The sequence below is a fragment of the Poecilia reticulata genome, linkage group LG1, assembly GCF_000633615.1.
Source record: "Poecilia reticulata strain Guanapo linkage group LG1, Guppy_female_1.0+MT, whole genome shotgun sequence".
Taxonomy (NCBI): Eukaryota; Metazoa; Chordata; class Actinopteri; order Cyprinodontiformes; family Poeciliidae; genus Poecilia; species Poecilia reticulata.
Window position 1 is genome coordinate 31,012,894 of NC_024331.1, and position 15,244 is coordinate 31,028,137.

Sequence of the window (15,244 nt, forward strand, 5' to 3'; positions counted from 1 at the left end):
AGTGCTCTATCAATTTATTTACAAAAAGCAAACAAAATATACATTTTTGTTTAAAAAAACAAAACAAAAAAAGTGACATGCACACTTTCTTTCTACAATTAATCCTCTGAAAACAAACCTGTTAGTGTAAAGCCAGTAACCATGAAGCACAATAATTTATATGAACTTAACAAATTCTGTTTTTGAAGCTCAGCAGGCTTGTGGGTGTTTTATCCGTTCACATTGTGACAAAAAAAAGGGGGAAAAAAGGTACATTTGAGTGAAAACTTACAGAATGAGAAGATGGGCTTTTAAAATAAAAGCAAGAAAAAAAATCACATTTATCATCTCAGTCTGCTCAGTTCAGAGAAAACAAGTCATGTTTGTGCGCTTGAATGTCACTTTCTGATTGGAGCCAACGTTGAGGTTCACGGCTCAGATCGCGGGAACAAACCGGTCCATCGTCCCTGGATACGACGGGTGTCTCAGGTAGCTCCCGCTGTTGGTAACTGCACCTGCCGCCGCGCTGTTGTACTGGGAGAAGGAGCCGAGCTGCACTGGAGAGGCCCGGCCGTAATGGTCCACTGTCTCTGCAGAGCCGTGGGCCGCGGCGTGGATCCTGCCTGCCGAAGCGTAACCCGGGCTGTGACCCTGTCCGTAGGAGCCCTGGTGGGCGTGGTGGTGCGGGTGGCCATTTGGGCCGGAGTAGGTGAACCCGGGGTGTGTTGCGGAGCGGGGCGGCACCGCTCCCCCGCATGGCTGACCCTGGAACCCCGGTGTTCCCAAGCTGCAGGCGGCTGACCCGTTCGGCAGCCCCTCCGGACTGAAGCTGCGGCCCGGCTGCTGCATCATCTCCGCACCCTGACCCGCCAGCATGCCGGCTGACGCCGGATGTCCGATGATGTTATTGATGCTAAACATGCGGGTTTGGCTGTGTGCGAACCCAGGCGGCGATGATGAGGGGTAGTAGGCGGCGGAGGGCAGCTGCTGGCCGTACGCAGGGTTCACTGCCATATTGGGGTACACAGAACCGGAGTACGCTGCTGACCTGGTGATCTGGACCGGGGAGAAAACCGGCGTCTCGTGAACATACGCGGCGTAGGTGCTGAGGTCGCAGCGCTTGAACCTCTTCCTGCGCCTCAGGAAGCTGCCGCTCTCAAACATGTCCTCCGCGTTGGGGTCCAGTGCCCAGTAGTTGCCCTTCCCGGGTCGCCCGGGTTCCCGCGGGATCTTGATGAAGCAGTCGTTCAGCGTCAGGTTGTGGCGGATGGAGTTCTGCCACTTCTTGGAGTTGTCTCTGTAGAAGGGGAACCGCTCGGTGATGAACTTGTAGATCCCCCCCAGCGTCAGCTTGCGGTCGGGGGAGTTGGCGATGGCCATGGAGATGAGAGCGATGTAGCTGTACGGCGGTTTCCCCCTCTGCAGAGGTCTCTTCCTCCTCCTGCCGCGCGGCTGCTGATCCTCCGTTTGCGGAGAAGGGTTAGAGGACGGCAACCCGGAGTCCGCCGGAGATTCTTTCTCCACTTTGACCACCGGCATTGTCATCGCAAAATCCCCAACAAGTGATTCTGAAGAGGTCCTCCTTAGAAGCAAGGAACCAAATTATTTCTGGGGCAAGGGAAACCAGACATCTGCCAAAAAACTTAAAAACAACAAAAACCTACTGTCTCTGAGTCCAAAACCAGCAGATCTTCCCCTGGAAGACGAGTAAATTTCCTCTGTTAAAAGGTCAGAGCGTCTTGTTTTCCTGCCTCGCTGTCAGCTGCAGTGAGAGGTGAGCTGTGAGAGTGCCATTTGCTTTAAGGTGTGAGAAAGAATGAGTCACTTAGTTACCTGGAGAGTGTTTTACCTGTAGGGCCACGCCCCCCGAGCATCACATGCTCCCTGCATACCTGAGCTTCGGGTTCATGAGGGTCTGTTGTTCACGTTTGCCAAGAGTCAGCATGCTTTTTTTGAATTTTTTTTTTTTCATGGGTTTTACTTTTTCATCTATGTTTCTCTGAAAAGTGTGGTGTGTATTTTTTGTTCAACCTCTCCATGAGTTTTTACTTTGTTGTGTCTCGACAAAATGTTTCACCCTTTCATTGGGTCAATCTCAGTCAGATCAGATGGAGAGCAACTTTGATGAGTAATTTTAAGGCCTTGGGATTGATTCTCATTTATATTTAGATCTGGACTTTTACTAGGCCATTCTAACACCTGAATATACTTAGATTTAAACTGTTTCATTTTTGTTCTGTCTGTATGTTTAAAGTGGTTGTCCTGTTGCTTCTTACAGGTTTTCCTAACAGGATTGTCCAGCATGATGCTGCCGCCACTATGCGGGCCTGGAAGGTTTCCAAGGTGCACAGAGGGGGACAAACATCAGGTGAGCTGAGTCGGTATAAGATTTAAAATGAGTAACTTTCTCTTTATAACGATTCAAAACCCCTTAAAATGAGAAACTTTCTTGTTTTATGAAGAAGAGTTTTAGCTCATTAAAACAAGAAACCTTCAGGTTATAACAGGATAAAATGAGAAACTTTCACATTAAGATTTAAAACTAAAAACTTTAATGTTATAACATGATTTATAACTCAATAAAACAAGACATTTCTGAATTATATTTTAACAAGGAAGTTTCTCAACAGTTTCTTTTAACGAATCACATTTTTATATAAAAAATGTTCTAGATGACACTTAAAAATCTGAAGAACTGCTTCTGATCTACTCTTACAGTCTTTCTTTTGTAAATGAGAAGATATTTGGGTTTTAATAAGATATAAATCTCATTATAAGGTGAAAGTTTATCGTTACAACCGGATACTGCTCCTGAATTTATTTAAAGGTTTTGTGAGTTTGGTTGAGAACATTTTTTGTGAAAAAGTTAGTTTTAGAAATGTTTTTTTTGTTATTTTTTACTTTGCAGAATTTGCACACAGTTGTGTTTTTTCTGATTGAGTCACAAATTCTGTAACAGTTTATAAATTTCCAGCTTTTAATGGCCTTTTTAATATACGTTTACCTGCAAATCACCAGTTATTCTGTCAGCTTTTAAGTTAAATTACCCCAAACTGTCTAAAGCAAATATAGTTTCCTCTTTATATTCAAATGTTCCCTTCAAAGCCAACCTCAGTTTATTTAGAAATGTCTAAAATGCTCCACGTTGTTTGGACGTTTAACTCTAAAACACCTCTTTAGTGGTAACTTAACCAATGAGTTGTTTTTATCGAGCTTCCTTGTTTGTTTTGTGCCAGTGGTTGGACAAGCCAGCTGTGTTAAGAGATGTAAATGCTCTGCAGACAAAGGCCCTCCTGTGATTTCAGCATGCAAAATATAGACCATCATCATAAAGCCTGGACGCAACCTGAAAGAACGAGGGAAAAAAAGCAACGCTTTGCATGGAAATCACCCCATGGAGCTGGATCACATAATTTTTAATGCATTCAAAGATCAGAGTAATAAATTATTTTATCCTCTTCGTGAATTTTGTAGGTTTAAACTTGTAAACTGAAAGTGTTGATATGAAGTCCTTAGGTTCACCGGCTTAATCTCTAAACCAAACACAGCAGCAAAGTCCTGCTGCTCGGCACCAGGCCGGGTTAAGCTGAAGGCATGTATCAGAGCCGGAGCGTCGCGGATGGGAAAAGCTCGTAGGTTTGCTTAGACAAGCAGCCCGATGAAAGGTTTAGTCCTGCGGGAAGAGCTGCGGATGTGGCGATCCTCGGCTGGAGCTAAGTGGAGGCTAAGGTGTGGTACGTGGTGAAAAACGGAGCTTCTTAGGGTTAACAGGAGGATTTACAAACCAGTTTAAATGTACTCTTTCTCCTCTTTAAGAAACGGGTCAAAGGAAGTCAAAATGCATTATTTCGTTTAAATAATCCCAGTTTAATCTATTTTTAAATAAAAATCATGCAGGACTTATTGATGTTTATCTTAATCTTCGACTTAATCCTTATCATGTTTATTTTTAGCTCAGAGGATGTTGCCGTAACATTTGATTAGTTGTTCTAAACAATATTGTTATAAAAAATAATTGGTATAAAAATCTAAAAGGAAGGATTTTTACGTCTCTTTGAATGATTTTTGATGTAATTTTGAAGACTTCTGCAAATCTCTGAGATTAATATTTATGTGAGATTTTATGAAAAAAACCCACCAGGAATTGGTTGTGTGATAAATAATTATATTTATTTTTTATTAGTGGTAATTGCAGGTATTAATTACATTTTAATCAAACTAAACAACATTTTTAATAAATAAACATGCAAACACAAAATTAACAGATTTATTGTTTCTAATGTGTTATTTAGGTTACTCAACCTTCAAATTGGATCTCATGGTCTGTGAATGCTAACGTTAGCATTGAGGACATCTGCTGCGACATGCTTAGCATTGAGATGCTATTTTAGTCTTGAATTTCATCACTGATAGGCTAAATCCGTTTAGCTGAACTTCAACACAACAGTCTTTTCCAGCCTTGAATCAGATCGTTTTTAGCAGCAGACATTAACCCTCAGTGGGCCAATAGAAACGTCGTCCATTGCTGCTGTTTGCAGATGTCGCTTGTGCATCAGATTTATTGGTGTACCAGGAACGCAAAAACAAAGGTTCCGCTTGGAACTTTTGTTTGTTCAAAACATAAATCAAGTGATTAATTGAAACATTTTGGTACATGAAAGTTTCTTCTTTTATATCTCAGTGTAATGTCAAAGTTTCTTGTAATTAATGAAGCAAAATCAACAAGTTAAAGTCTTGGCCCTATTATTGATCAAACTAATGTCTGCACAAAACAAACAAATAGAAAACATTCTAAAAATTGTTCCTAATTCTGAGATCTTTGTTAATTAAGGATCTAACCTTGTTCAAAATTTTACCGATCTCTCAGGAGGTTAAGAAAATGGTTTCACTACCTTTAATACTGAGTTCTGAAACATAATAACTGAAGAGGGAGTGTATGAGGAATGATTCTGAGCACTTCAGGCCATAAAACATTCATATTTTGAAGTGAGGTAAAAGGTTGTTGTGACTAATTTAAGGCCATTTTCAAAGTCACCAGGGAAATCCACCTAAATGTGTGTAAAAGGTCAGATCTAAGGGGTTTTACATTCACTATTTCATTACTTTCACCTAGAATCTCATACTAAAAAAAATCAGTTTGGACCAAACTTACTCATATGGCCTATTAAGAAAGTTTAAAGAGGAAATGGAGGAACAGTTTACGAAAAAACACAAAATTCACCCTGTTTTATTTACTTTTTATCAAAAGAATGGCACATAGAACTAATTCCTCATCAGTGAAAAACATTTAAATGGCAACACAGCAAGCAGGCCCTTCCCGCAATTTCTGAGCAATGTTTTTCAACCCGATTTATCTTTGGTGATGAGTTCCAGTTTAAAGGTGGAAGGCCTACTTGTCATCACCCTAATCTGTAGCTCAGGACGCTCCAAAATGTTCCAGTCAGGCTAAATATATTAGATTCATTTCTAAATCTGACAAGTTTAGACATGAATCATTATTGGGCTGAAAAGATTATGATTTATCAATTATGGAAATTATAGTCAACTAATTCATAACTGGAGGACATAGACTCAATAAAGACAATATAATTAAAGAACAACATACTCAGAGCAGTAATTAAACCAAATCTGTACAAAAAAATCAATTTAAGATGTATAAAAACCTTCCTTGTAAATATGTTCTACCTAAAACTTCTCAAGTACCAGTTTTAGCTTCACCTGGTTCAAATTCTGTAAAAAAAAACAAAAGGAAACTCCTCATATTTAGCATCATTTGCTGTCCAATTATTAATTAGTTAATCCAAAAAGTAACCACCAGATTAGCCTTATAGTGATGCTAAATGGAGCAGAAAGAGCTGAGCGTTTCTCATGCTGATGTTACAAGGATTTTAGCTGCTAAAATGATCAAGCGTTCACTAAAGGAAAGCTGTTACTGCATCTTAAGCAATAAAATGTTTTTCTTAAAAAAAGACATTAAATTATATGTTCTTTTGCATTTTTTGGTATTTTCAATATTGTATAAAAAAAGCTTATGTGGTTAAATAAAATAAATCTTCAGTGCTAAGTTATTTGGTCTGATTAATTAATTAATTGTCAGGCCTGAATTATTTTGGCTACAAAATTATTACTCATTGTCAAAATGTCTGTTTTATAATGTTACCCATAAAACTGTGATGACACTTTAAAACAATTTTGAGATGCGTTGTTATGAATTCAACATGTTCACTGTGTCCAGTGATTAATTGGGTAATCCAGAAAGTAACCACCAGATTAGCCACTAAATCGAGTGATGCTAAATCACTCGATTTAGTGATTTTTTAATTTTTTTGGCTCTAATGGCCTTCATTTGATAGTTAATTGACAGGAAAGTGGGTAATTAGAGAAGGGCGAAGACATGCAGCAAAGGTCGCCAAGGCCGGGAATCGAACCTGCAACAGCTGCGTCGAGGACTAAGGCCTCCATCTGTGGGTTGTGCTTAAACCCTGCGCCACCACAGCACACCCTGATTTACTGATTTTATAAAGAAACGATCAGCAAACAGCAAATTGCTATCAAGACTGAACCTATTATATTATCAGTTAGCAAACACAGTTACTTTTTACTCACAAACATACCTTCAGACCAAACTTAATACTTTGCTGATTTTGGAAAATGTAAGTCACGTACACGAAGATTTAACAGAGAAAGTGAAAACAAATTTCCAAAATTTGTCTTCAGTGCTACAATAAAACTTTGTTGACTCTCACGTGTTATATTTCTTGGCGTTAATGCTGAAATGTATAAAAGCCTTAAAATAAATTTTTATTGCAAATGCATTTTATACAAACATAAAATCTGAAGAAAAAAGTTGGGGCAACATATCTCGGATTAAGAGAGTTAAATAAATTCTTTTTAATATTTCTGCATTTTGTATTTTGGATGTTAAAATTCCTTGTAAACTTGCTTAACTCGGAATCAACAATTGTATTTTTTTTTGCATCATTTTGTTCCCTTCCTCGGGAATAAACCTGACATGACTTGCATCTTTACAGTTCATTTGGCTACTGTTTCATAGAGAATAACTTTAATTACCAGGTCTTATAATTATTATTCATTGTCAAAGATTTTCAGAACAAAGAAGCTGATGAGTGCTAAAAACGCTGATGATGCACAGGGGGTTAATAGAAATTTCACAATCCCAAGATTGAGTGCTTCAGCTCAGCCTGTGACAGGCGTGATGGACAGGTATTTCAGTTTGCAGCAGACCTCACCCTTCAGCTAAGACTGCTTCTTATGCTCAGCGGTAATGAACAATCAGCGGTGAGTAATTTCTCAGGTACCTGTTGTTACTGGAGCGCCGGATTAAAGCTACGATCCTGACTTGGCCGCGTTACAGTTGGTGTTTGTTCATGAGCTGTTTTAGCTCCGTGCGGCTTAGAGATACACCGAGTGCTGCTGGAGGCTGACTACTTTCAACATTTGTTGTCAAGAACGCCTTTAATGTGCAGATGTGCATCACGTTTTGTTCTTCATTCGAAACCTCAAATCTGAATATATCAATCTCATAGATAGACTCGCTGAACACGTTGGGGGGGTGGGGATGGAGAATGGAGAACCCTGCAACCATGCGCTGCTGCAGCTGTGAGAGTTCTCCACCTTGCAGCCACAAAGCCGTGCAACGAAGCAAATGACTGCTGGAGGCTGAAAGAGGTTGCAGCAGAGGCAAATGAAGGGCCCTCCACTTTGTATTCCACCTGTAGGGTGGCCGGCGAGAAACAGCTCTCTCAAAACAAAGACAAACAAATGAGACATTTGAATTTGAACACTTAACTTTAACCATTCAGTGACTGCAGCTCTACAGGTGGTTGTAAGCCGAAAGCTGACAGGGACACATAAAACACAGCTGAACCAGTCGATGTGGTGGATAGAGTAGGGATTCAAACTTTAATTGTTAATTTTTTTGCCTGGTTTCCATTCAGTGTTATTGGTGCTGTATCATCAGAGATTGAATAAATGAAACATTTCAGAAATATATGGTTTTAGAAAAATAAGATAATTCAATATATTCAAATGTTTGCTAAACAAATTGATATAAAACCTCAGAAAGTCTGATGAAAAGTTTTATTTTGGTTTGTTCCGCATTGGTTGAACTCCAAGCCATCTGTCTAGAAAATCCAGTTTGTTTGGCCAGGTGTCAATACGTAGTAAAATGAATGCAGACTAAAAAAAGCGAACTCTGGACCGCCTATAAACCGAGGCCTTGGCTTGGCTGAAGTGAACTCTGATGCGGCTCGACTGCATGTGAACGCCAAGCGGACCAGAGACCGCTCCAAAAGTAGGAAGTGGACTATAGTAACCCATTTCTCCTAGAGGAGGAAATGGCTGGTGGTCTTTTACCAACAATAAAATAAATCCTACAACTGCTATAATCTCAAGCCACTCCTCCATTTTGGTTTACAGTTTGTGAAGACAGTAGTTGCGCTCAGTGTCTTCTTCTGAGGTTTTTGTGTCGTTTCCGTCAGTGGGTCTCAGAGCAGCGCCCCCACAGGCGAGGAGGGAAATAGGTTTATCAAATATTTGGTTTGTTTGACACCGTGCAGTGTGAAAGAAAACCACAAAATGTTACAACGATCGAACAGAGTCCACCAGACTGCCGGGGTAAAAGCAATGTAAGTGTTTTTTCTGGTACATTTAATAACCTTCTGACACCTGGTGCTTTATGGGGACCAAAGCGATGAATAATATCAATATTTGGTTAAGGTTAGAGATATACTGGTAATCATTCGGTTTAAGTATAAATGTAGATTTTAAATTGAACTGAAGTTCATTAAAAGTCGCTGTATTGTTAGAAATACAAATTTTGCATCTTGTAAGCTCCTTATGGGGCCCAAAGCCCAGTTCTAATATTGTGGACGCCCTTGTGTATGGTTAGATGTGAATTAAGTTCTGGTGAAGGTTAGGCATAAATGCAATTACTAAAATTAATTTAAGTCAATACAAAGTCCTCAGTTGGATAGACATACAAACTTGTGTGTGTGTGTGTGTGTGTGGGGTGTGTGTGTGTGTGTGTGTGTGTGTGCGTGCGTGCGTGTGTGTGTGTGTGTGTGTGTGTGTGTGGGGGGGGGTGATAGGCATAGTGAATCCACTGTTGAGAAAGTGAAGGCATCTTGTTTGCATTACCAGCTGCAGGGGCTTGGTGGGGATGCAAAGTCCTGACGGTTGAGTTGCTCCAAACCCGGGCCAGTTTACATAACTGAAGCAGTTCACTTCCCCGGGAGCCTGCCGTTAAATCGCTGCCAAGCTCGCGTGAGACTCTGAAAAGCATGGATCTATGGAAGAATAAATGCATTCAGCACAGGAAACACGTAGGAAAAAGACCATTTCCTTTAAAAAGGAAGCTGGCATGAAAAGATTTGACTGGTCTCATTGGTCCCATTAGATATCATTGGAGTAAAAGCCAAAAATACCGTAATGGAAATACTCTTGGTTTAAAAGCTATGTCTTGTTACTTTTATCATTGTTGTTTTACTCTTTAAAGTTGGGGTTTGACGTAAAATTATTATTCAAAGAGAAAAAAGCAACTAATTAATGACAAGGCAACTAAGATTGATGGTGGGTGTTTCTTTGAAGCCTTTGAGGTAAAAGAAAACTAAATAATAGGAAGAAAATGCCTTTCTAATTCAAAGGATTTGTAGTCAATTCCCTCAGTTTAATGGATTTACAGTAACATTTGTGGCTAAGTCTAACAGGTCCGCCAGTACACCACAACTAAAGTAATCCTCTGCAACATCTGACTGCATTACTCAATGACATCAGTAGTTTTGACCACATAAAAATCACAAACTATAATGTCTTCTACTGGAAGCATGAAAACGGCTTTAAACAAAAACTGTTTTAACTTTTTCATGTTGCTTTGCTGACAGTTTCTGGTCAGTATTGTGCTTCCCAGTAACCCAAGCAGATAGTTTTATAAATCAAGGCCAATGTTTATGTGCACAGGCTCAGTCGTGTTGTAGGCCCTGCACATTGTTGTTTGTTTCTAAAAAAAACGAAACAAAAATAAACCAAGACAGACTTGTCAAAAACAAAATTTCTATTAATTTCATGAAGACATTCATTTTATTGTAGCCTGCTAAAGGCAAACATAATTTATCAGGAAGTTAAGTCTTATTTGTCAATACGGGAAGATCCCTTCACTAACCTCCCAAGATGCATTGCAAGTCCTTTTTTACAAGCATGGCAGTGAAGCTGAATGCATCAATGAAGAGTACATGCTTGTTGTCCAATCAGAATGGCTGTACTTTATTACGTGCACTTTGCCAGACATATCAGCATATTTGTTGAAGTGTAAAGGAAGTTATTTTTGTCTGAAAACAAGAACAGAAGGAAATGCTTTCACAAGCTATTTTTTTTTAAAAGTTGTGGTTTCCTTGTCTCAGTGAAGGTCAGAGTTTATGAATCAGCAATACAAAGAGATTCATGGACAAAATCACTGCTGACCCAAACGAACACAAAGTCCTGCCTCATATTTATAAAAAAGAAATCCCAAAACATCCCGATAATCCCAGAGACTTTGGGGGAAGAAAGAGACAAAAGAAACATTTTTGAAAATGTGCACCTTGATACATTTGGTGTAAAATTAGTATAGAATGTGGCAGTGTTTAAGAATGTGGCAGTGTAGCGGTCGGCTTTGCAGCTTTTAAGAATAGTTTGAACCAGAAATGCTGCTCTCTAGCAGAAAATCCTGAAGACAGATGCCCAAACATCAGTTTGTGACCTTGAAGGAGAGCTGAAATCAAATCTGAAATTATTTATATTGGATGAATATCATCTGTTGAAACACTTTCACAAGACATTCCAAGGTTGAAATTCCTTAAAACTTATTAGCTTGTTTCTAGCATTTTCGTCAGTAAATACCAAGGTGGGGTGATTTTAAGGGTGGAGTTACCGTTCTGGGTTTATGATGTGCAATTTGCCTTAGAAACTAAAATAACAGAAGTCAGGGCTTCTCACTTGTAAAGTCAGAGAACTTTTTAAGGCAAAGTTTGGATTCAACATGGCCGCTCCTTGCATCAACAGTACAGTTTTATAAGGCAGACATGTAAATCATCTAAAATCAATGTAGAGCCCACAACTCTAAACTGAACAAATTAAACATGGTGTTAGCTTATGGAACGTAAAGTATAAAATGATGTTCTGTAAATAATGTCGCCATGTTGACTGACTTCCAAGGTAACTGGAACGCAGCAAAGTTTCTGGCCAGTTTGAACAATTAACTGTAATGCCTTGTCCCCATATTCATTAATTCTGTGTTAAAATGCTGAAAGGTTTTAATCACTGATGGCACAATGTACGTCACATTCTGTAGAGGCATAGTCAAAGTCTGGATTTAAATTTGATTGAGATACTACCATGTTACTTTAAGGAGGCCATTCATGTTCAAAAATTCTTTAGTCTGGCAAAGTTTAAACACTTACCAGAATTAAATCCATTTGTATTCAATCAGGTCTTTGTCAATTACTTAAATTTGTTTGTTTGAAATGAGAAAAAGGGTAGGATTATCAATCAGTCAATCGATCGATCAATCAAGTTTATTTGTATAGCACATTTCAGCAACAAAACGGTCCAACATGTGTTACATTGTGAAAACATAAACATCACAAACACATAATTTAGTCGACAGTCATGAAAACCAGTATCAGACATTACATTTTGTTAAGTGCCATTGTCAAAATCATCAATGAAGATCTAAAATGTTGCTCAATGTTCCATTTATTACGGTTCAAAAGTAAAGGATTATCATTTTTTATAATAATTTAAAAAAAGCCCTTAAAACCGCAGGTTTTCTTGGGTTTTTGTCAAATTGCTTTAACATGCCTTCGAAATGTAAACATCTTTTATACGATCTTAGCCTAGATATCTTATTACAAAGTCACAACAAAAATCAACAGTAATTTATACAGCGAATCTTTTTTAAAAAGTGTACTATCTCCACAAGAAACCAATGACCATCCAGTCAGCTGTAGGGAAATCAGAAAAAATATATTTGTCAAAGACGAGAGACTAGCAGGCTGATCAGGCTGATCTTAAGGAATCGACGTGAAGCAGAAAGACCTCAAACAAGATAATTACCCTCCACTTCATTTACTTTTATTTTTAGGTCCCATCTGTTGATTTTATCTTAAAATCATCAAAGTGTTCTTATCATTATCGCTGTTGGATTCAGTTGTGGATTTGCTATTTATGAGTCACCCGGTCTGACTCACCCATCGCCTGATAGCGACTGTATCTCTCTTCTCCACTGTAACACAGCTCACAATTGAAGTCATGCATCGTTGCAGATGTCAGAGCATCTGTGTCAGTTGGCGCTCTGTTAGGATCTATGTCAACACCTCATAGATGTCTCAGCCTGCACAGAAACCAGGCGGCCACAATTGAGCTTTTTTACCCATGCCTGCACCTGAAAAGAAACCTCACTTGCACAATAGGCTTGCACGTTAGGCTGGTTGTAGAAGTCTAGCACCATCCTTATTTTGTTCTACTTCATTACCGCGGATTCATTTCTGTCTTCTGGTGTCTGCTGTCTGACTATGAGGCAGAGAGAGGAGTTAAAGAGGGAGGCAGAGGAGCTTGTGTTGTTTCTAAACTCAACACTTGTGGCTTTGAAAAAAGTGTTTCCCATGAAGCTTGAGCTGTCTTGTCTCTTTGAGTGGTGATACAGCTCATTCTGTGTGTGGGCGCGCAATGGCACGCAACTCATTTGGCAAAGCTATGTAATTTGAAAAAAATAAAAGGCCTTACTTTCTTCTGATCTTGGGACAAAAAGTAATATTTATGAACAAAGATTAGTATTTGGTAAATGGGAAGAAGTTGGTAAAGTTTTTTTCTGATCAATGTTGAATTTCCATGTGTGCTTTGTATTAAACAGCTGCTACCAGTTAGCTTAGGCTAGCAAAAAGACTAAAAACTTGCTGTCCGTGTGACAAGAAAGATTAGCACTTAGGATTTCATATTCAATAGCTTCATTAGGAATTTAAAACAGAATTATTGTGAGAATAGTCTCCTTTTTTGATCAAGAAAGTAGTTTGTTAAATATGACATCACTACCAGCAGTTAGCATAAAGATTAAAAACTCGTTGTCCTTGTGGGAAGAAGGATTAGCACCAAGGACTCAATATGCTCAAATATTTAATAGTTTGATTTGGAGTTTAAACTGGAATTATTGTGGGAAAAAAAGTCTCCTTTTTTTGATTAAGGAAACAGTTTAATTATTACTCCACCACCAGTAGTTGGCTTAGATTAGCAAAAAAAAAAAATGAATACTTGCAATCCGTGTGGGAAGAAGGATTAGCACCCAGAATTTCACATTCAGCAGCTTTATTAGAAATTTAAAACAGAATTACTGTGAGAAAAGTCTCCATTTTCAGTGGAGGAAGTAGTTTTTTAAATATGAGATTGCTACCAGCTGTTAGCTGATGTTAACAAAAAGATAAAAAAATTTGCTGGAAGAAGTCTTGGCACCAATGCTACCAACATTTAGCTGTGCTTAGCACATACATTGATTTTTTTACTGTTTTGTTTCTCTTTGTGTTTGAAGATAAGATTTTCCCAGTTCAGTGTCAGAAATACAAGAATGCTCCCTAAATGCCGAAGGCCAGCTGGAAAATCCGAGCATCAATCAGCTCTGAGTTTATTATCCAGTATGGTGGCTAACTGCAGGGAAAGTTGCTGGTAAAATAAAACAAATATTAACAGTTCTGACATTAAATGTTGGAAGAAAAATTACGATTAAATTATGATTCCAGCTTATTAAAGTTTCTCTGACGCAATCTACTATTCTCTTGTTTTTTGTCAAGTGTGAAATTCCCACCAACACTTAGCATAAAAATGAAAAACTTTGTGAAAAAAATCTGCCTTTTAGGCTTAGCACATTTAAAATTCCCAAAATCAATTAGGTACATTTAGTTTCTGTCTTAAACCCAGTCTTTTAGCACAGTGTTTAGCCCATTTTGTCTCTTTTTAAGTCCTAACTGGCTCACTTGCTGTGTATAATGTAGACACATGTATCACTTAACTCTTTTTACAAGCTGCCCATCTAATTTGCTCCACAAAGGCTCAGTGTACATACATGTGGGTGTAAATGTACACAAGGATTCAGTGAAAGATTACCACCATGGTTAGAAAGTGCAGCCTCATCAATCTAATGCTACAACTCACTACATAACACCTACAAAAGTGGGAACACTTTTAGCACTATTGATCTTTGCAATCACCTTAAATTGTTTGAATAGTTTTAATTGTTTCATGTAAGTTAACAATTTGACCCACAACATCAGCACACAAATATCTGATGTTTATGTTTTAAATGTGATCCTTGTTTATTTCTTGATATGTTTGTTTATTGCTTTGCTAAAATAAATCTTTAAATCTTGGCTCTAGAAATTTTAAGTTTGAATTTTCTTGCTAATTTTGGAAAATAGAAAAGTCAGAGCAGTGGGTCAAACATTTTATAATATTGGAATTAATCCAGACAAAATATATATTTTTAAAACATTTTGGAGCACTAAAATTGAATTTGATCTGGTTTGAAAGCGCCTATCTCATTTTATGAAAGGGAAAACGGTACTTGTAAATTACTTAGTTATCAGATCTGAGACATGCTACATCATCATGTAATGATAGCATCTGGAGAACATTGGCAACGGATTTAGATATTTTAAAACTCTTAAAAATAGCTTAATAATGGCGTATTTTCATATGTTGTTTTATGCTGTTTTTAGGCACAGTGAAGAACAAAGAACTGTTCTTAGTCTTGCCTGTTGGGGCTTTTTGTTGCTGCTGGAGTTGAACACCTGCTCTTTGGATAAAATGTCTACTTTAATACCATTAAGACATGACGTCAGAGAGTTTATGTTGTGTCTTTATGATTAATTATGGATCTTTCCCCAATTGTCCTGAGAGAAATCCTAAAAAACATGACCCAGTTACTGAGTTTTGATGTTTCCTCTGTGATCCCAAAAACAAAAATCTTAGATTTAGAATTAAGCTTGCTATTTCTATTTTTTTTTTTTTTTAGTTTTTACTGTTTAGATGAACATTCTCCTTTATTCTCACCAATAAAAAGCGAGGGAATTGTGAACCTGTGCTTGAAGGGTTAGATGAGTACACCATGTAAGGTTTAACCTGATTTATCAGCTGACATCTCATGCCAGTCATATCTGAGCGACGCACCCTGCCACCTACATTAATGGGCAGGTCATTCTTCTCGTCTCATATCTTAACTTTG

The 15,244-nt window shown here is 38.3% G+C and overlaps 1 protein-coding gene and 1 long non-coding RNA gene across 7 annotated transcripts in view; one reads left to right on the plus strand and one right to left on the minus strand.

Annotated features, from left to right (window-relative positions):
• Positions 1-15,244, plus strand: part of LOC103472963 (uncharacterized) — a 68,790-nt gene that overhangs the window by 4,144 nt on the left and 49,402 nt on the right. For 5 of the 6 annotated variants that reach the window (XR_001776711.1, XR_534955.2, XR_534952.2 and 2 more), the window contains exon 3: positions 2,258-2,347. This is a non-coding gene — a long non-coding RNA (uncharacterized LOC103472963). Of the gene's footprint in view, positions 1-2,257; positions 2,348-3,215; positions 3,446-15,244 lie in introns of those variants that run through there. The other variant, XR_534953.2, reaches the window with a different exon arrangement.
• Positions 10-1,773, minus strand: foxe1 (forkhead box E1). Its single transcript, XM_008422833.1, has 2 exons — positions 1,644-1,773; positions 10-1,561 (listed from the first exon to the last, which is right to left on the minus strand). The coding sequence occupies exon 2, from the start codon at positions 1,522-1,524 to the stop codon at positions 415-417; it is 1,110 nt and encodes a 369-aa protein (XP_008421055.1). The 5' UTR covers positions 1,525-1,561; positions 1,644-1,773; the 3' UTR covers positions 10-414.